The sequence below is a fragment of the Panthera leo genome, chromosome A1 (genome assembly GCF_018350215.1).
Source record: "Panthera leo isolate Ple1 chromosome A1, P.leo_Ple1_pat1.1, whole genome shotgun sequence".
Lineage (NCBI taxonomy): Eukaryota > Metazoa > Chordata > Mammalia > Carnivora > Felidae > Panthera > Panthera leo.
Window position 1 is genome coordinate 133035957 of NC_056679.1, and position 22585 is coordinate 133058541.

The 22585-nt window shown below is 36.1% G+C and overlaps 1 protein-coding gene across 5 annotated transcripts in view; it reads left to right on the forward strand.

Annotated features, from left to right (window-relative positions):
* Window positions 1-259: 259 nt before the first annotated feature.
* The window catches only part of SREK1 (splicing regulatory glutamic acid and lysine rich protein 1), a 46527-nt gene continuing 24201 nt past the window's right edge, over window positions 260-22585 (forward strand). For 2 of the 5 annotated variants that reach the window (XM_042940416.1, XM_042940431.1), the window contains exons 1-6: window positions 261-528; window positions 9482-9615; window positions 15158-15273; window positions 20639-20803; window positions 20945-21123; window positions 22330-22460. In XM_042940416.1, coding sequence (XP_042796350.1) covers window positions 368-528; window positions 9482-9615; window positions 15158-15273; window positions 20639-20803; window positions 20945-21123; window positions 22330-22460 — 886 coding nt within the window. In that variant the 5' untranslated portion in view covers window positions 261-367. Of the gene's footprint in view, window positions 529-9481; window positions 9616-12073; window positions 12205-12273; window positions 14872-15157; window positions 15274-20638; window positions 20804-20944; window positions 21124-22329; window positions 22461-22585 lie in introns of those variants that run through there. The other 3 variants (XM_042940419.1, XM_042940425.1, XM_042940421.1) reach the window with 3 other exon arrangements.

Consider the following 22585-nt stretch of genomic DNA (forward strand, 5'->3'; position numbering starts at 1 on the left):
AAAGACGGGAAAGACCTGGGTCTCCCCAATTACGCGAGCACAGAAATGTATTCAGTTGAAGCGAGGGGGGATGGGGAAACCCATAAAAATTCTGACGAAGACAAGACTAACAGGAGCTATGGCCTCGGGCACCCGGGAGCCCCAGGCTACAGCCTCCGCCGACCCGCCGGGTTGCCGGGGCGACGCTTCCGGCAGGCGCGCGCAGCCCTGGGAGCAGAGGAGTTGCGGAATGGGTGGCTAGACCTGCCCGCCTCCGTGAATTCGCCAGCGGGAGCGCGCGCGCGGCCGCGCGTACTTCGCTTTCCCGGCTCCGTCGCTGACGCGTCGTAGACGTTGGGGAGCGGGAGACAGCAGCAAGCGGGTCGGGATGAACCCCGGCGGCGGCTTCGGGTTGGCTTTAGGCTTCGGCCTCACCCCTACGGCGGTGATTCAGGTGACCAATCTGTCGTCGGCGGTGACCAGCGAGCAGATGCGTACGCTTTTTTCCTTCGTAGGAGAAATAGAGGAGCTGCGGCTCTACCCCCCGGAGTAAGTGCTCGAGCTTGGCTGGGGGAGGGGCGCGGGCGCCATAGAGACCTCGGGCACCGAGGCGTGGGGGAGAGCGCGGACGGGGGCGCGCCGTGCCCGTCACGTGATCTCCCGGGCTTACCTTGGTGCCCATGTTTGATTAGGGCACCCCGGCGCTGGGGCCCTGCGGTTCTGCTCTCCTTGTTAGTCTGATTTTGGGGGTTAACCTCTGCACCGAACCGTTACTGAGAATGTAGAGAAGTTGTTTATTTTCGTGCCTCCCCGATTTGTGGTCTCCGCTGGGTCCTCGTATTCAGTGTCTCTCCTTTTTCCTTTTTCTTCCCGAACTTAAGATGGCCGCAGGTGGGCCCGGAATAGTCCTCATGGCAAACGCCTGTTAGCGTTCTTGTAATGTAAAAATCGCGGAGACCGCGCGGGACGAACTGTCCCACTTGTTAGGGCTTTAGTGTCAGGCCGTTGTGCTGATTAGAAAGCCTGCGGTTGATGACAACTTGGAATTAGGGCTACCATTTGTTCTCTGGGGTGGTGTTCACAAATTCAGCATCTTCTTGTCTAATCTGACCGAGCCCATCCATGTTGTTAAAGATCATGTCTTTTCGCCCTTTTGGCAGCGGATTAAAATTTCCGCTTTGAAGGTCACACTGTCCTAAGCCCTTCAGAGAAAGTATTAGTCGGTGAAGGATTATCCCTGGTGTATGCTCTAAAAGTCTAGATCTTTATTGGCATTTAGAGCTTGCGGCCAATTCCCAAGTATGTATTTTGAAGTAAGATTTCCCTTGTATAGTACTGTGTACTCACAAAATTTGTAAGGGTTTACGGGTTCACATTCTTACACGCATAAACTTTTTTTTTTTTTTAATGGTAGAGCTTAGAATTTTAAAATAGTATTTTCTTCATTGTTTCAAAATCCTTTGAAGGAAGGGCTAGTAGTTGCCCAGGATTTCTTTCTTTCAAAAAAATTGGCTTTGACTTTTTCGTTCATTTCATAATGATGCACGTAGACCTATTTTTCTTTCGGTTTCTATGTGTAAGTATATCGCATAGCTACGGTATAAGATATTAGTAAAAGTTGGTATTTGGATTTAAATTTAAATTTTACTTTTTAAAGTTACTCTCTTTTTGTTTTGAAATATTTAATGCAAACTAAAAAGTTGAACGAATAACACCCACGTTTCCTTTACCTGTATTCTTTCTTTACCAGTTGATTTTTTTCTCTGTCTCCCCCTCTAGCTATCTGCACCCTCTACACTTCCTCTTTCTTCCCATCTTTTTCAAAGTAGTTGCAGACCGCATGATTATTTTTTTCTCAACACTTAAGTCTCTCTCTTCAGAACAGGTACATTCTCCTACATTACCACAATACTATTAACGTGTCTAAGAAATTTAACATTGGTATATATAACAAGGAGTTCATATTTAAATTTAACCAATTATTATAATCATTTTTTTTCTTTTTCTTTTTTTGGTCTAGAATATAATCGGAAACCACCACTGCATTTAGTTGCTACCTCCTTTAATCTAGAACAGTCCCCTGTTGCTTTTAAAAAATATTCCGTAACAGTGATATTTTGTTTTGTAGTTTGTTTTGTAGAATGATGCATAATCTGGGTTTATATAGATTGTTTCAGATTAGATTGTTTATATTGATTAGATTCAGATAATACATTTTTTGTTCAAGAATACTTCATCATAAGTGCATGCACATACATATTTATTGACTAGCTGTGGCATATATGGCTTGAATATCTTATTTAGCTTTTGAAAATGATTTCTGCTATCTCTTCATTTAAGCATTCAGAACATTTCTTAATAACTGAGAAGTACTTGGAGGAGTGCTGTAGCCTTAGGAGTTGGATTCGAGCACTAAAATTTTGTACATGAACCCTTGCAAACTAACCTTGCTTTCAAGGTTGTGGTAATAAGTTGTCTCATAGGTAGAAGAAGTAGTTCACAATGCCAACATAGGATCACTTTCATTGTTAAAACCAGGGTTAGGGTGGCAATATGCTGCCAGTTATAATGTGACCTTAGTAATGGGCTGTTTATTGAAATTAGATTTTCATTACTTGGAGTTTAAAAGTCAAAAAGAATAAAAAGCTTTTAAACATAGTGGAGTTAGTGTGTCACAAACTGTGATACATTTTGCAAAATTGTAACCTAAATATGACACATATGGGCCAGGAAAAATTCCTCAGTTTTTCCTTAAGTGCAGTCCCTTCCTGCTTTTCAAAAATATTGCCATGATTTAACAGTGTGTTTTCTGCTCTATAATGAAGTTGTCATAACCTAGTCTTTATATTAAAGATATATTTGTAGATTTGAGCTAAAATGGATAACATTGCAATAGTAGTAGTATTGAAGACAGATATGATTGTTTTGCAGTCTCTTGGAAACTGTATTTTATGATTAATGTTTGGAAGCTGAGTTAGTATTTAATTTGTTTTAAATTTGGAAATATATTTCTTTAATAGAATGGGAAAATTAATTCTCATTAACATTTTAAGAATTAAGTTGCTAATATGACAATTCAGATTTTAAATCTAACTTTTTTGGAATGAGGCAGTGATTCAGTTTTTTAATTTTTAAACATTGAGAATTAGTGTAAATATTCATTGTACATCTTTAAAATTCTCAATTGTGATCCTTTTTTGTGCAGCCGGCTGATAAATATCCAGAATTTTTTTTTAGCTTGTTGCACAACAAATGAATATCATGTCATGAACACCTTTTTATGGCAGTAAAAAATTTTTTTGTAGTTTTTTTTCAGTAACCTTTTTTTTTATTAGGTATAACATACATACAGAAAAGTGAATGGATAAACATGCAGCTTGATGAATTTTCACAAAGCGAACATACCTGTGTAATCAGCATCCACATCAGGCTTATCTGCACCCTAGAAGTTTCCCATTGTCCCCTCCAAGTGACTAACCCCCAAAGGGTAATCCTATCCTGATTTTCAACACCATTTCTAACAACGTCAACACCTATGTTGATTTTTTTGCTTACTGGTTTTCTTCACTTCTGTGGTCTTCAAAAATAGTAAAAAGCAAGGGAAAATGTGTTAACTACTTAACTTAGTTAAAAAAAAAATAGAATCAGTATAGTCATTTTATGAGACATAGAGAAAAAGAAACACCACTTAAGATCTTGCCATCCTATCAAAACCTCTCTTCATTTCCATGTATTTGCCTGCAATCCTTTTTATATGTGCTTATTTTAATGTAGTGTAATAGAATGATTTATACACTGATAGTAAACTTTTTCATTCAGTGTGTAATAAGCATTTTTCATATTATTGTGTCTTATTTATAGTAATAACATTTTAAAGTCTGTAATTATGTCTTGTGTGTTTTTGAAATTCTATCACTGGATATATTGGTCACTTTTTTGGTGTTTTGAGTTTGTGGATTTTAGCTAGAAATGTGTATTTTTGATTGTCCACAGTGATTGGAGTGCCTTCTGGCATTTGATGGGCAAGTGTCAGTAATTCATAAGAAAATCTTAACATAAGGAAAAATTGTGCCATCCAAAGTACTGCTGTAGTCCTACTGGGAAATCCTGTTATAAATTATGTGTCAGTTAATATTTTTATATATAAGTCCGTGTACTTTGTCCATGCTTTGGATTATATCCTTTTTGATCTAACAATACTGGGTATATTACACCACATTGACTTTTAAAAAATTGTAGAGTGCCATTACCTGTTTAATGAAAAATAAAATAACCAGTTAGGGCCCACAAAATTTGATGCTCAAAAAAGTTGGTTCTGTAATTTCTGCATTAAACTCCTAGTCAGAAATTTCTGATTTTTTGGAAAAATGATTGTAGAAAGTTTTGCATTTGAAAAAAGAAACAAAATTGGATTCAGCAAGTGAGGTTAAAGTAAAAACTTCTATACATGGATACTGGTACTTTGTTCAGAAGCATACACTTAGAACAAATGGAATATGTAACATCCTTTTAAACATTAAAAATTAATTAAATTTAAGCTTGGGTGACTTGGTTAAGTGTCCGACTCTTGTTTTCAGCTCAGGTCATGATCCTAGGGTCGTGGGATCGAACCCTCAGAGGCTTTATTGTCCCTAGTTCTCTCTCTCTCCCTCAAATTAAAAAAAAATTTTTTTTTAATTAAATAAAATTAAAATTCTAGGTCCAAATTACATTTATCTATTTATTTTTGTAAAGTTTATTTATTTTTGAGAGAGAAAGAGCACGTGCAAGCAAGTGGGGTAAGAGCAGAGAGAGAAGGAGACTGGAGACGGAGAATCCCAAGCAAGTTCGGTGCTGTCAGCACTGTCCAATGCTGGGCTCTGAACTCATCAACTGTGAGATCATGACCTGAGCCAAAATCAGGAGTTGGATGTTTAGCCAACTGAGTCACTCTGGAGCCTCCAAAATTACGTTTAAAAATAATAATTCTATTTAATTAAAAAACTAAGTCTATTTAAAAGTTTACATTTATTAGAATGAAAGATATAATTATAAAAATTGGAAACAATGACTTATAAATACACATTTGTTGAGAAATTCATCATGTGTATTTAGACTTGCCACTGTATTGTATTTTAGATTATAATGTTCAAAATTAAAGTGTTAACTGTAAGCTGAACTTTATTTTGTATTTTTAGAAAGGTAATTGGAGATGAAGATACAGAGAATTTCTTAGAGCACTGTGTAAACCATACCTAGGTATCCACATTCCTATGATAATATTGGGTCAGAACAGATCAACCTTTTCAACCCACTTCCTGGGCTTCTCAAATCTTGGTAATGGTAGCCTATCCTAACGTGTAGTTGCTTTGCTAACCAGTGTCCTATTTCCTACTCCTCTGGATGTTTTAAATTTGAAGCGATGTGGTTTTAAGTAGGAGTATCGGAAAGTGCGTTTTTAGTTTTCAACAGTGACCATTTAGGTTTCCATTCTCTCATAAAAGGACCTGTCAGTTTAGGCATGTCATCTCACTGGCAGTTTGTTAGGCTTTTGCAGATTTCAGTGCTAAAAGAGAGTGTGCTTGTAATTGCTAGGGCTTTAGTAGCTCATTGTAATTATATTGTTTTGTGTGTGTGTGTGTGTGGGGGGGTGGTTTGCAAAAGACAGAAACACTGCTACCCAGTCTGGCTCAAGAAGAGGTAAAATTATTAAAAAGATGGATATATCTCTAAATTAAAATAAGTAGGCCTCATGGCAACTGGGACTGGGAACCAGAAAGATACCAGCATCCAAGGTGATTATCTGCCTCTTCTCACAGGCTTTATTGTCCGCTCAGTTTGTTTCTGTGTATCTGCTCTGTTTTCTTTGCGGACTTATTTTGTACTTGGTCATCTGGCATCTGGCCCAAGCCCTGACTCTAAGTGACTTTTCATCCCAAGAGAGAGAATCTCATTGTTGCAAGTTCATTTGATCAAGCCATCCAAATGATAAGCTATTGGTTAGCCAGTGAAATGGGCCTTTGTGTCATGTGACTAATCAACTGTGACTAGAGGCCTCCCAAAATCTGATGAGGGTTTCATCTAAGGAAACTGCTAAGGCCTGTGCTGAAAGTGTATAGAATGTCTTGGTAGCACATATAAGGGGGGGTGGGGGGGCACCTACTTAATCACTTTGTTATCTTAAAATGGCTTTCCAGAAGATTTGTAAACTTGAGCCTTGAATAAAAGTGAAATTACCATTCAAAAAGGAGAGGTAGAATATCATAGGCAAATGGAACAACACGTGCAAAGATGGCCCAGATATTCAGAATGTGTTCTGGAAACCACACATATTTCTAATGCCTGGATTTTGGGGTGAATTTATATGATAAAGCAATAACAGAAGCATGTCTTTGAGGAAATTTAAGCAGTGTGGAATGACATGACAAAATTTAGGGTTTAGAAAGATCACTCTGGCAGCTTTTGTGAAGACCATTATTAAGTAGTTCAGATTGGAGTCATTGTGATTTTTTTAGGAGCCATTGTAATAATCTGGGTGAGAAATGATGAGGGCCTGAATTAAGGCCTTGATAATGACAGTGTTAAAGGGATTAATGTGTACAAATATATGGGATGCAGTCTTCACAGGACTTTATGAAGAAGATGAAGAAGAATGAGGGTCAAGTATGGAAACAACCCCCAAATCTCAGTAGTTTTGTAAAAACAGCTTATTTTTAATGCTAAGCTTGCAGAGTAGGGAACTCTATTCATTGTGGTTGCTCACTCTGAGATGAAGCTGATGTAGCAGCCACCCATTTCTTGAATGTGGCTGGTCACTGTGGCAGAGGAAAAGAGCCAAGCGGTGGCCCTTAAAGCTCCTGAATGTCGATTCTGCTCATATTTAATTGGCCAAAACAAGTTGCATAGCCACACTTAACTTCAGGGAACAAAGACATGGATTTTTACCATGTAGTCAGAAGAGATTTGGAAATGTTTAGGGAACTGTACTAATGATGGTTACATTTAGTGACTCCAGATTCATAACATGGGTAATACAGTGATGTTTTTAACTGAGAGATGAAGTATAGGACAGGGACCAGGATTGGTGAGAAAGAGGGATGATGAATTTATTTTAGACCCAGTAAGTTTTGGGGGATGGGCCCTGTGACCATCACTGTGCAGTATTCCAGCAAGCACCTAGATCTGGGAGTCTAAAGCTCAAGAAAAGCTTCATTTGGAGATTGGGTAATGTAAAGGTGAGTTAAATCTAGAGGTGAATGTTTTTACCTCAGTGACAAATTCATAAAGTGCTGGTCTTAGTTGTTTGGAGGTTGGGGTAGTCATTGTTGGAGAGTGCCTGTGGAAGCCTGAATTGGATAGGCTTAGATAGGAGTGAATTGGGTTGGGTTGGGTGAGAAAGAGGTAGTTTGATTTTGTTAACTTGTATTACCCTGTTTATGTCAATAGTATAAATAGTTTCAAGTTCTAAATGCAAATGTGTTATCACAGTATTTTATTAATAGCATTAATATGTATGTTTAACCATTGTCAAGATGGATATGTTGCTTTATGTAAAAGATTTTTTTTTAATTTTGAAAACGGCTTCTATTTGTGGAATTGCTAATTAAATAGTACATTAAGATGCTTTAAAATTCTATATTAGTTGAATGAATAAGGTTGCATGAGATTTGGATTTAGATGATTAGACTTAGACTGAAGTCCCATTTTTGCCGTTTACTCAGGTTAGGATTATGGTCAACTTCTGTGATCTCTTTTGTAAAGTAAATGCCTTACTGCACAACGCAAATATATTTTTCAAATGGTCTATTTGTTTATTTTTTAATGTTTATTTATTTTTGAGAGAGAGAGACACACACAATGCAAGTGCAGGAGGGACAGAGAGAGAGAGACAGAGTCTGAAGCAGGCCCCAGGCTCTGAGCTGTCACCACAGAGCCTGATGTGGGGCTCAAACCCACGGGATGTGAGATCATGACCTGGGCTGAAGTCGGATGCTTAACCGACTGAGCCACCCAGGAGCCCCTGGTCTCTCCTGTTTTAGTGTGAAATATCTTAATGCTTTAAAGGACTGTATATATTATATATTAGGTATATATTTAGCTTTGGTGGCTTTTGTCCTTGCTAAAGACAGTTTTAGACTTTAATTGAACATAATCGTGGACAGATTGACAAAATGATCATCACTGAGATATTTTGGAATCTAAAAAGATGGATTCATATTCTGGAAAAACTGCTTTCATCTGGGCTGTGTCTGGTTTGCCAGACTGAACTGAATCTGATAGGATTTAGAAGGGTCTATGCTTTTCTGGGTATAAAATATGTAAAATTTTGTTTGAAAAATCTTTTGTCTGGAAAATCGCAATGCTGCCTAGGATAAAGCAGTGTAGTATATGCAAAACACCTTAATTTTCATACCATGATGTCTGTCTGTAAGATTCTGGTGAAGTTTTTAGTTAAAAGGGTTGGAAATGGTTACAAAATTTGAAGTCTTGAGGATTGGGGCTTCTATAAAGTGATTGTGCCTATTGATGATGTACTGGTTGAACATTTTTGGATTAAATCAACTGTTTTCATGTTTCACTCTGATTAAGTACTCATTAATTTACATGTCAAGTTTTTACCGATGAGGTGATAGGCCTTCCTAAATTGCTGTCAGCCTTTGCAGGCAAATTACCATTAAAAGACTAAATTTTGCCTGGTGCAGCCACTCCAGACAGCAGTATGGAGTTTCCTCAAAAAGTTAAAAATAGAACTTCCCTACCATCCAGCAGTTGCACTACTAGGTATTTACCCAAAGAATACAAAAATACTGATTCAGAGGGGGTACATGCACCTCGATGTTTATAGCCAAATTACGGAGATAGCACAAATGTCCCATCGACTGGTGAATGGACAAAGAAGACACACACACACACACACACACACACACACACACACACACACAGTGGAATATTACTCGGCATAAGAAAGAATGAAATCTTGCCATTTGCAATGAAACGGATGGAGCTAAAGAGTCTTATGCTGGGCGTATTAAGTCAGAGAAAGACAAATACTTTGTGATTTCACTCATATGTGGAATTTAAGAAACAGAACAAATGAGCAAAGGGAAAAAGAGACAAACCAGGAAACAGACTCTTAACTACAGAGAACAAACTAATGGTTACCAGAGGGGCTGTGGGTGAGGGGATGGGTTAAATAGGTGATGGGGATTAAGGAGTGCACTTGCTGTGATGGGCACTACCAGGTGATGTATGGAAGTGTTGAATCACTATATTGTAAACTTGAAACTAGTACTACACTGTATGTTTACTGGAATTTGAATAAAAACTTTAAAAAGGCTAAGTTTTCATGTCTTAATGAAGACAGTAATGAAAGACATTTTCATGTCTTAATGATTCTTAGCAGTCACAATTCTTGTCTTGATTATGTAAGACTGTGTAAAGATCTGAGAAAGAAATTTCAAATGAAAATGACAAAATCAGCCAAATGTTTATTAGTCCAATTGTTTTTCTTTTTATTTTGCAGCAACACACCTCTTGCTTTTTCTTCCAAAGTATGTTATGTTAAGTTTCGTGACCCATCAAGTGTTGGCGTGGCCCAGCATCTAACTAACACGGTTTTTATTGACAGAGCTCTGATAGTTGTACCTTGTGCAGAAGGTTGGTATCTTATTTGTTTTTTTTTCTATTATTGTAATCTCTGTCCTGTGTGTTACTACCTTTGGCTTTCCTAGAAATTGGTAGGTAGATAGTACTCTGTTGTGTGTGTGTGCGTGTGTGTATGAATGAAATTTGGAGAAGGGAAAATTTTTACCTAATAATAAAATATATTAAAATGGTTGACTTATTACTTTTATATGCTTGAGATTTAATAGCCAAACATTTAAAAATTTCATGAATTACTTGGCTTCTCTGGTTTGCTTTTGTTTTTTGTAGTTAATTTGCAAGTTGTAAACGAAGGTTTCTGAAATTAAAATATTAGGGTGGTAGGGGAAATTATTTTTAATATGTAAATAAGTGAGCATTTGCCCCTATATATACAATATTAATTGTATTACATAAATAAAAGCTATGCATTTTGCCAAATTGGGGATAAATGGTATTTGTAAGAAAAATATTCATAATTTAATCTCTGACGTATCCTCGTAAGGTAATTCACCTTGTTACTGGGACCATTATTTTATATTCAGTGTGACTGCTGTGCAACTGAAATTTATGTTTTTATTTTAATGGCTTGCTTTTCTTGGAGGGTAGGTTGGGTAATTGAAGAAAAATAATGGAAAGTAATTTTCCAAGGCCTCCATCAAGGAAATAGATGTTGAAGATGGGAACAAGGCCAAAGCCTTACAGAGCTAATTATTACTAATACTTATTTTTTAGTAACTTCTATTTACAGAGTCATTCACATATAATAGGCTGTGTTGAATTTGACAGTTCTAGTGTGTGATTAACTTTTATTCAGAGTACAGATTATGGCATGTGTACATGGATTTTAGAATAGGTTATTATAATTTAAATGTCTTTAAAACTTGTTTTCACTAGCGGATGGTAAATGTTTTACAACATAAAAAATTTACCTGGAACAATTTAATGAACTTTCATATGTCATGTTTTAAAAACAACCTCTTTTAGAAACCAGGTTAATATTAAAATAACCTAGTATATGGTAAACATTGCTGTGCTTCGAAAGTTTTATACTTATTTCAGAATGCCTATTCTGGGATGTCAAAAACATTATAGTTAGATAGAGTGAGTTCCATTCTGTTGGTTTTGAAGTCCCAGAATAGCACATTCTGTATTTTTTCAGATAAATTTGAAAGTCTTTTCCCATGCCTGGGGGTTAGAATGGAGTAGGGGGAATAAAATGGGTTAAAGGTAATTATTTGCTGAATCCCCATCCTTACCTGTTGATCTGTAAGTGGACCGTGAGCCCACAGTTGGAGAGCAAGGTGAGAAAGCTGGTAATGGTTTAGTTGTGCATATCAAGTTCCTATCAGTTTCATGCCAGGTAAACTGCACGGGGAAAAAAGAAATTAGTATATTAATTGGGAATATTAATCATATCTGAAAATTATGCCATCACCAGCACAGGACCTTGTATTATGTTAGCTCATTACTGAATTGGAAGGAAGAATACTTACCAGTGTTGCTTCGTTGGAACCTTGCTATATTCCATTGATTTTTTTCATCTATTTGAGAAGCCCAGACCGTTATTTGTCATAAGTTTTCAAGGTTATGGGTGTGTAAGAGGTTCCCTTTTTTTGTTTGTTTTGCTTAATAAAGATTAATAAATACAAATTTATTATAATAGCCCTTGAGTATTACTAGTGTTGCCATTTTGAGACCATTTCACTGGTTTTGAGCATGAAAGTTTAGTTGTATTTTAGAGCACTGACTGATAAAATAATTGGTATTAGAGAAGCATTCAGATACACATTTTTCACTAGTTTAAATACCACAGAATGACTTTATAGAAACTGAACTATGTTACAGTGAGCTGTCAAAGATCTGATTATGTGCTGCAAGCAAAGTTATGATGTATTGTTATACTAAAAGAGTAGCAAAGTGAGTTTGAAGTAAACCAAAGTGAAGAGTTCCCGTGGAGTAAGTTCTCTTAGAGGAGATGGGTGCTGTAAACATTCTTGTGTCAAACTTTACTGACTGCATTCTTTCTTTGATGTTACAGAAACAGCATTATGAAAGAAACGAGAAAACCATAGAAACAGTTTTAAGAAAATTTTTTCAGTTTCTTTGAATTTGCTGTTTTTGTAATGCAGACAGTTTTGTAACAAGCTCCTAAAGCTGTATAAGTAATGTTTGGTGTGTAAGTTTCATACAGAGTAAGCATTAACTATTGTTAATGAAACATGCCATTTCAAAATAAAATATACTTTCATTATACTTGTCCAAATATGACCTTTTTGTTGTTGCGTGCATCTCAGATTTCTTTTTTATAAATGTTAACACTTAGAAAAAGATAAGGTCAAACATAACAAGGGTGTCAAGCCTAATCATCAGTCGTAACTTTATGTCCACATTTTCTGGTAGATGGATTTTGACTATTAATTTGGTTTTGTATGTTTTCTCTATGTGATATTTGTGCATTATTAGATGACTAGACTGGCCAAGGCAGACCTGTTACACTTGCCTGAGTTAGGCATTGTTTGCCATGCCACTAAACCTGCCGTCAAGTGAAACCTTCATTGGGGAAATGAGATCGGAGTCTGAACCGCAGAAGATGGACGCCCTGTCTCTGTTTTTTATTGTTTTACTTTAATTTCATTTCTTTTTCTTTATTTTGTCCCTTTTTTTTGTTTTTGTTTTTGTTTTTGTTTTTGTTTTTGTTTTGTTAAATCTCTTTCACTTTAACTTGTGAGCTGGTTTTCCAGTTCTTTGTAAATGGTATTCCATTAAGGGTTCATAACATTGCTTTGCAGATTATATTGGGAGATGATTAGCAGAGCTCAAGCTTACGATAAAGTAAATTTTCATAGTAAACTAGGATACAGTGTTGAAGCTCAGTGAGTCTTAATTGGTGTTATAGACTGCACAGGTACATTTTGTTCTCAAAACACTAAAACACTGGTAGAATTGTTAGGAACATTTTGTGATCTCATTGCAACATTTTTGCAGTTTTTCTCCCAAATCTACATCTTTCATAAAAACCAACTGATAGCCTTTAATTTTCATCCTTCCCCCTAGAATTTTAAGCATACAAAATCCTCAAGGAAAATAAGTAAATTTCTTAGAAAATAACTTAATTCCTTGACTTATAAAGACTTTTACTTGCCTGCATGGGGAATGGATATTTGAGAAGCTTGAAAACTTACTTTCATGTATGTTTCTCTGCTTGAATTTTTTGAAAAATTTTCATATGTTACCAGCTTCTAAATGGAATCTGAGGATTAGGATTAGTACTTAATTTTAATACCGTGAGAGCTCTTTTTCCTCTCAGTTGTCTTTGAGGAGTATAGTTTGGGAAAAATGCTAAATGCTTGTTTGCTTTATACTTTTATATACTCTGATAGTATTTGGAAGGTAATTTTGATAGAATTCTGTCTTGGAAGTTAAGCAATGGGACTTTTTTCTTCAAGGATCTTTAATGGTAATTAGAATTAAAACATGTGCCTATTTATGGTTAGACTTAATATTTATAGTAGTTTATTACTACTGTGATAGGCAGGGAGAGTCAGACAACCTATTGATAAGTGAGTCTTTGTAATATTAAGTATTCAACTTTTAGCCTGTGTTGAATACGTTGTGTAGTTTTACTACACTGTCTTGTAGACACTTATGCTTATTTAATTGACAAGTAATTCTAAATTGGGAACATTAACAGATTGAAACTGTTTATTTGTTTTTTGGGTGCACACGTTAGGGTAATGAAGCATAAGATTTACACTGTGGAACCTCAATTGATTTATCAAGATGTGTTCAGGTTTTATAAGCATTTGAAAAATAATACGTAAAATGGGTCCGATAGTAATATAAATAGCTTAGTATATATGTGGGTATACAGATACGTGTATTAATACCAATAACATAAAATAAATTCTTGTTATTTCATGTCTTCAGTAAGGCCTACCTACATTTTATTTATATTTATGCATGTTTAAAAAATTCTTTGCTTGTGCAGAATTTACATGAAATAAAAAGATAACTGTTTTTGAAATTAGTACATTAATGGAGACTTACATGTTGCAAAATTTAGGGAAAAGGCGTTTGTTAAAGCTAATCAAATGTAATTTTTCTGTTATAACAAAGGTGTAACCATTATTTAAAGCAAAATTTAAAAGCTGTCTTGAATTCGATCCATGTTTAGAGGTATATGCAGATAATATTGTTTAGAGATTTATCCTGCACATCTGGTTGTTTTAAATAGAATTTCTTCCTCTAAAATCCAGCATGGTGCTTTTGAAACGTACTCCATATGCTATTTCCAATTTAGTGTGACTCTGTACACTGTGTTTTAAATTATTTTTGAAGACTCCATAATGGAAGTGTATAGCCAACTACCACATAATTATAAGTAGTTCTTCTAAAATTGATATCTGTAGTCAGATTTTTAAGAACTATTTTAGTGGGGGCGGTAAGAGAGAGGACACAGTGGGAAAACGTGTGAAAGTTGCAGTTCTTATCAAAATTAATTGGTTAGAATTTAATAGTTAAATACAGCAAATTGAACTTATTTTAGAGTAGATTTTTCATTAATTGTAGGGATTTTTTTCTTAGTGTCTAAGAATATTTTAGTGTTTTTGTTGTTTTTTTTATTAGGCAGTTAAGATACTTAGAAGCAAGACATTTAGGCATTAACCACCCCTCTTCAGACAAGGATACATAAATTGGTTCTAAAAGTCAGGAGTTTAAGAAGTTTCCTGAGACTAGGGAACTTTTATTGTTAGGAATTCTCAAAAATTTTAAGTTTCCCAAGGCATATTCTTTGAAATTGGATTCTTTTAGGCGTCTCTGACCTAGTTGGTGAGATGTCTTCTTAACTGGATGGGTGTAGGCTTCCTTTTAAATTGAAGCTGATTGCTTGCAGTAGGCTTTTGTTTTTTTCTGTCTACTTGAAAGTGAATGGAATTTATTGGGAGGTTATTAAAATTGTTTGCATCACCAGTAGGTAGGTTTAGTAACCAGGATAGGGGCACCCATTAAGGAACAAATTTCAATTCGCACATATTTGTTTTTCCTTTTCTTTTTTTTGACTAATTTGGTTATTTGCCATTTCTGGGGATTAAACTTTAAAAAATGTTCTTCTTTTCTGTATCTGATGTTCTGTGTGCTATTAGTGATGCAGCCAACACGAACGGTTGTCATGTGTAACACAACTTTCGATCACCGCGAAAACACCGTCCTGGGAAAGCGTCCATGCTTGATATCGTTTGGTTCATGAACATTAAGTTTCCAGTACAGGTGACCCATAGCTCAAAGTGTTAAATAATTGTCTACATTATTCAATTTTTAAAATAATATTCCATTATTGAGATTGTTAGTCTTTGAAGTTTTGCTCACTTTTATTTTTCCTAGTAGAGCAGGATAAAAGGAAAGACTTAAGTTCTTATTTATTTCTTTATACAGATCTGATAGATAGATTCATTTATTATTATTATTTTTTAAGTGCAAGGGTAATTGTAAAGTCATAGTGTAAAGTTTGTGTGGTGTTTCTGCTTTCCATAATGTTTGGAACTTGCCTCTGCAGGTAAAATTCCAGAGGAATCCAAAGCTCTCTCTTTATTGGCTCCTGCTCCAACCATGACAAGTCTCATGCCTGGTGCAGGCTTGCTTCCCATTCCGACCCCAAATCCCTTGACTACAGTAAGTATTACACACCCTTTTTTGAAACGGATTTATGTTTACTTGTGTAATTAGCTGAATAAAGAGCTTAGAAAATTATTTCTGTTTAAAACTTTTTTTAAATGAAAAGGATTCAGAATGTCTACTTAAACCACCCCCCCCCCCCCCCCCCCCCCCCGTTATCACTGACAATTTAAACTGACTTTCGGAATTACTTCTGAAGTAATTGGCATTCATTTAAATTTGAGAACTAAATAGATTATTCATTAGAAAATCAGTTATTGACACTTAGCATTTTAGATCACATGGGGAATTGGAAAATCTAGGTAACTGTATTCCCCATTTCATGAAGACTAAATCTATTAAAGTAAAATAAAATGACCCATAGCTTTGTAACAGGAAAAAAACCTCTGAGAAACATTTGTCTGATATTGAGAAAATGTAACAAGATAAAAACATGGCAGAAATATTTTTTTCATTAACTGTGTACAATTAAATAGGAATTTATTACTGTTTTTGTAATTTCTAGGAGGGGTTAAAAAAGATTTTGCTGCTACTGGGCTCTTGGTTTTTTGTTTTTGTTTTTGTTTTTAGAGTGAGAGAAAGAGAACATGTGCATGAGGGTGGGAGACAGTGCAGAGGGCGAGAGAGAGAAAATCTCCAGAAGGCTCCATGCTCAGCACAGGGCTTGATTCCACTACCCTGGAATCGTGACCTAAGCCTAAATCAAGGCTCACTTGCTCAACCAACTGAACCACCCAGGTGCTCCTGGGCTCTTGGTTTTTATGTAAAAGATTCCAGTCATATTTAATTTAAAGAAGGGTCATTTTTCTTCAAAAATTAATGGAAGCCAAAATATAAAATTCACCTTAATTGCAAGTTGTATCTTAGCTTTGTGGTTTTAGATTATTAGGGGATGAACTAATACTAGCTTTATGATAGTAATTTTTTTTTAAATACTTCTTTTCTTTCTTATTTTTAAAATTTTGAGTAATCACTTCACCCAGCGTGGGGCTTGAACTCACAACCCAGAGATCAAGAGTTGCATACTCCACCAACTGAACTACAAACCGCCCCCCCCCCCATCTCTTTTTAAAGTAAGCTTTGCCCCTGTTGTGCTTGAACTCATGACGTGGAGATCAAGGGTAGCAGGCTCTACTGACTATATCAACTAGGTGTCTTGGGATGGTAGTTTGTTTACTCAGGTTATAAAAGTGGTCTCTGAAACTTTGAAATGCACAATTTTAGTTCTTGTTTGCATAAGATTGTTCTGCTGGAGACCTGCATTGTGATCCGTGGTGGGAAAATGCTTTTTTTTAAAAAAATGTTTATTTATTTTTGGGAGGGAGAGAGACAGAGCATGAGCAGGGGAGGGGCATAGAGAGAGGGAGACACAGAATCCGAAGCAGGCTCCAGGCTCTGAGCTGTCAGCACAGAGCCCGATGCGGGGCTCAAACCCACACACTATGAGATCATGATCTGAGCCAGTCAGATGCTTAACTGTCTGAGCCACCCAGACACCCAGGAAAATGCTTTTTTTAAAAAAAAAAAAAAATTTTTTTTTAAACATTTATTCATTTTTGAGAGGCAGAGAGAAACAGAGCATGAGCGGGGAAGGGGCAGAGAGAGAAGGAGACACAGAATCCGAAGCAGGCTCCAGGTTCTGAGCGGTCAGCACAGAGCCCAATGCGGGGCTCTAACTCACGAACTGCGAGATCATGACCTGAGCCGAAGTCAGACGGTCAACCAACTGAGCCACCCAGGCGCCCCCTGGGAAAATGCTTTTTAATAGAACATCTGATCATTTGAGTTGGGCTTTTTAGAAATTTTCTAGAAAATTTTAATTTGGTTATTTTGTGGTATATTTTACCATATAAATTTCCGGATCATTACCTTTTTCTCAGACAATATTGTCTTCTTATCTTGAAAATTCTTAGGGTTTATTTAGCAATAGCCTAAAGTTTTTATTTAATTTGTTGCCTTGAGAGGAAATGGTTTTCTCTTATTTCAGCTGTAGATATCTATTACTTTGAAATTTAGTTTATGAAGAACATATTGAGTGAGAAAACAGGGAAGTGGCCCATTATGACTTGGTGCTTGCTTACCTCGCTGACTTTTTTTTCTACCTGTTTTCCTGGCTTACTTTATATTGGCCATATTAGTTTTGTTGTTTCTTGGACGTTACAAGCATAATTTTGCCTTAGGACTTTTGTACTTCTGTATTCATCTCTGCCTAGAATATTTCGTCTTCAGGGAGACCATAGTTTCTATGTCAGAAAGCAAAAGTGTTACATCAGGAATCTAGATCATCTTTACCCCATCAAAGACCAAAAGGGTAAATACTTCGGTTTCTTAGACCAGAGCTGGAAAGTAGACTAATAAAAAGAAGGGTAATTTTATTGTTACAGAGCATCCACATTCAACAGAACTTTCTGCTGTGCTGGAAATGCCTGTATCTGTACTATTGAATGTGGTAGCCACTAGTAACATGGGGTTGTTGAGCACTTGAATCGTGGCTCTTGTGACTGAGGCTCTGAATTTTAATTAAAATTCAAACAGCTGTGTGTGATTAGTGACAACCCTATTAAATAGCATAGGTATATGCAGAATGGTATAGTAAAAAGAGACAGAAAAATGTTCCTAAAGAACTGAATGATCTTTAAATTTGAGAAACAAAGGGGTTGGATTAGATGCTTTGGAAAAGCCCATTCCAAGTCTTTGTATATAGTGTCCCAGTGGAGAAAATTTGCAGATCAAGGAGATTGACAACTGGAAAGGCCTGTTTAATGCTTTAAATCCATGCAAAACTAATAAATAATAAGACCCATATTTGTTATTTAACTTAATGGGATGTAGTAATTCTTTTGCACAGTAAAACAAATTTAATGTTATGCTCAAACATCTTTGTACCTTATACAATAGAAGACAAGGGGTGAGGGGAAAAAAGGAGTGTCAGTACAGAAGCAAACATGGAGAAAAACTAGGCTCAGATGGTGGTAGTCTTGATTCATAGAGATCACTCACTCACTCTGAACTAAGATATTTTGTACAACTTTATGATAACTTGAAATGGTAATGCTGAGCAATAAATCTAACATCTGTTAGCAAGATACCACAGATTATAGTATGTGCTACGAAGAACAAAACAGTGATGTTGTAGAGAGTAAATGAAGCTTTATATAAAGTCAGGGAAAGCCTCTTAGAGGGGATCAGTGACATGATGCCTGAAGGATTTGACTGGCAGAAGCTGGGAGAAGAGTGTTTTGGCAGAAGGAATGCCAAATGAAATGCATCAGGTGGGAAAAACTTGTGTTTTCAATGAATAAATAGAATGGCAGTCCGTATAGCTGAAGCTTTGTAAATGGGGGTGGTGGAAGTATGTGTTGTGAGATTTTGGAGAGAGAGATAGGGTACTGATTATAGGGCTTTTTGGCCATGGAAAGGAGTTTGAATTTTATTCTAAAGATAATTAGAAGCCATTGGTTAGTTTTAAGCAGGGTAAGACATGACTTTGACATGTTTTAAGAAGATGATACACAGGCCACTTGACAAGTGTAAGTGATAATTGTTTCATCAACTTACATTTTCACCTTTAGGAAGTCTTGTTCTTTGGTATTTGCTTAATCTTAGTTTGTAACAATATACAGTCAGTGCTCAAAATTTTCTTAAATTGCATAAATGGAAAGTTGTAGTGTTTTTTTCCCCCTTGAAATGTCTTCGCATTTTTCTGCAGAATTTTCCATTTTCAAACTTTGGGATCTTTTCTTTTCTAATTTAAGTTCACATTAAAAACATGTTCCTTGGGGCACCTGGGTGGCTCAGTTGATTAAGTGTACCACTCTTCGTTTCAGCTCAGGTATGATTCTGCAGTTTCGTGAGTTCAGGCCCCGTATTGGGCTCTGTGCTGGCAACATGGAGCCTGCTTGGGATTCTCGCTCTCTGCCCCTCCCCCATTCACGCTGTCTCTGTATCTCAAATAAATTTAAAAAAACTTCCTTAATGCTTGAACTAAAAACTGAATTTAATTATGTTACGAAAGATCATCCAAAGGTTTTTTTCTGTTCCTACCAGAGTATAAGTAAGTTTAATATTTTCAATTTCTTTTCTTAGGTAAACTTTGTACCTGTTTTAGTTTTAGTCTGTATATAGTGGTTCCCTGCCTTTACCACTTGGTAGCTCAATAGCTTTGGGAAAATCATTAACTTCTGTAAGTCCTTTTCTTTGTGAAATTGGCATAATATTCATATCTATCTTCTAGGGTTAGCAAAAGTTAGGAGCCATGATTATTAACTATTAGGAACTTAGTCACTGTTGCTGAATGCCCAGCATGCACTTGATTCTCAATATTTGTGAATTCTGTGCTTGTGAATTCACCAACTAGCTAAAATATGTTTGAAACCTCAAAATCAGTACATGGCGGAACATTGCTTGATATGTTCATTTTCAGCTAAGTTCAAACAGCAGTATCCTGCCTTCTTGTCTTACCTGTAATGCTGTAATATTTTTTGTGTATTTTTTTTGCTGATTTTGCTTTTTAAGCTAGTACCCAAGTATTGAAGTGCTGTCTCATGTTCCTGAGGGGCTGGGAGGCTGTGATGGGCCTTACGGAGAAAACCCAGGCATTAGATAAGGTTCATTGAAGCACTGGTTGATAGTGCTTCTGGCTGTGAGTTCAATGTTAATGAATCAGCATTATATATTACATTAGGTGTCTTTAACTAGAAACACATAAAACAAGATAATGCAGTTATTGGTGATGAAACTGTGACCAGAAGCTCTCAGGAACCTAGCCCTGTATTTTCCCTAGGAGTGATAACATATTCAATAATCCAGTTCATGGCAACTTCATAGTACATAACTACTGTGAAAATGAGAATTGACTGTTCATTTTTAGTCTCAAGTTTGAAAGTATTTAAAATACCCAGATAAGAATTATGTTGTATTTCTGGGGTGTTTTGGTGGCTCGGTCAGTTAAGTGTCTGGCTTTGGCTCAGGTCATGATCTTGTGGTTAATGAGTTTGAGCCCCACGTCAGGCTCTGTACCCACAGCTCAGAGCCTGCAGCCTGCTTTGGAGTGTGTGTCTCCCTCTCTCTCTCTCTGCCCTTCCCTGATTGCAATCTGTCTCTCTCTCTCTCTCAAAAATAAATAAACATTAAAGACATTTTTATGTCTTTAAAAAAAAGAATTAGGTTACATTTCTAATTGTACATAGAACTTCTGTGACCTCACTTTCAATAATTTAGACACACACCTGGACTCCCTAGTCACTTTCCATTCTTGTTGAGTTGATTGTTTCTTTTTAAGATTAAAGAGTGGTAATGTTTGATGCTAATAGAAAATATGTGTGATTTTTTTTTTTTTGTTTGTTTGTTTGTTTTTTTGTAGTTGGGTGTTTCCCTTAGCAGTTTGGGAGCTATACCAGCAGCAGCACTAGACCCCAACATTGCAACACTTGGAGAGATACCACAGCCACCGCTTATGGGAAATGTGGATCCTTCCAAAATTGATGAAATTAGGAGAACAGTCTACGTTGGCAATTTGAATTCCCAGGTAACTAATTTAAGAAGAAAGTGAGTGGTAGGACCTCTTAATCTTTTCCCATTCTTAAAAGTCCTACCGATTGATAAAATAATATTTACCTAATTTTTAAAAAAGAGTATACTTTATTAAAGCGTGACTTTGTTTCTTCAGACAACGACAGCTGATCAACTTCTTGAATTTTTTAAACAAGTTGGAGAAGTGAAGTTTGTGCGGATGGCAGGTGATGAGACTCAGCCAACTCGGTTTGCTTTTGTGGAATTTGCAGACCAAAATTCTGTACCAAGGGCCCTTGCTTTTAATGGAGTTATGTTTGGAGACAGGCCACTGAAGTAAGAAACCCTAAACAAAGAAATTTTAATGATTTTGGAAAAACTTAAAGTATTGCTGATATAATTAAGGCCTTTTTTTTTTCTTTTTAATAGTAATTGGCAATTTGTGGAAAGGAAGACTTTGTGTTAAGTATAAATGAAATACATGGGTTACTTACCATTTTAGTCTTTAAAGTTATATTTCACAATGTCTTATTTTCTATTTTATAAGATCTGATTTGATGTTAACATTATTTATATGCTTCGTGTAATGATTGTAGGTCTTTTTCTATAAGCTATAATAAGATTGGTTTTGCTTTATAACTAGACTTACAGATGATTTAACATAGAGTTGAACTTAGAGTAATACAGTAATGAGAATTTTGGTAAGTCCAAGATCCCATGAAGAAAATAGTATTAAATATTTAGAAATGCTTTAAATCATACATTTTGAGTTTTAATATTTTCTGATATTCTTGTTTGCAAAATGAAAAATTGGTGTAGACTTTACATGTTCAAGACCAGAAATTCTATTTCATGCAGATTATTGAGGCAACAGTTTTATCTGAACTTCGTAGGTAATTGCATTAGTTATACAGCTTGATCACGATTCAGGTATGAAAGGATAAAAATCTCTTTCTAGTGAATGCTTGTCTTCTCAATGTGAAAGGGGTAAAGTGAGACTCACCAAATTCATTTATGTGCATCAGAGAAACCACTGTAACCTGCTAGGGAAGAGTTTTATCAGGTGCTTCCCACGTTCAAAGTTATAGCTGACTCACCCATGGTTCACAGTTGATTAAAATTGTGCACATAATACACAGCTTCCCCTTCAACCTCCTGGGGTGCAGAGCTATCAACAAAATCTTGTAAGACGAGAAATGATTCATTTTAATATTGGTGTTAGCATTTTAATTTATTATAATTCTAAGTTGTGTGGAAAAGCACTTGTCCTGGTATATTGAAGTTGTTAAAGAAATCAACTAGGGTTCAGTTTTTCCTTCTTTTTTTCCTTGCTTTTGACTTTGTTAGCAAGAGGTAAGGATGGGTGATAACGAGAAGAATTATGGTTTTGATGTTGGTTTTGGTTATTCTGTATTTAACTGTATTGTTCTTAGTGTGCTTTCAAGCTGTCCTCACATGTAAATCTTTGTATCATGTAAACATTTGTTTTATGTTTTGTAAAATATGGTGTGTATTTGTGATATGCTAATATTTTTAATTTAGAATTAATCACTCCAACAATGCAATAGTAAAACCCCCTGAGATGACACCTCAGGCTGCAGCTAAGGAGTTAGAAGAAGTAATGAAGCGAGTGCGAGAGGCTCAGTCATTTATCTCAGCAGCCATTGAACCAGGTAAGGCAATAGTGTTGTTACATAGGTCACACTTTAAGATCAGAGAATCGTAGAACTGGAAGGAATTTTAGAAATTATCTTGGTTAGTCCCTTCATTTTACAAGAAGACTGAAACTCGAGAAAGA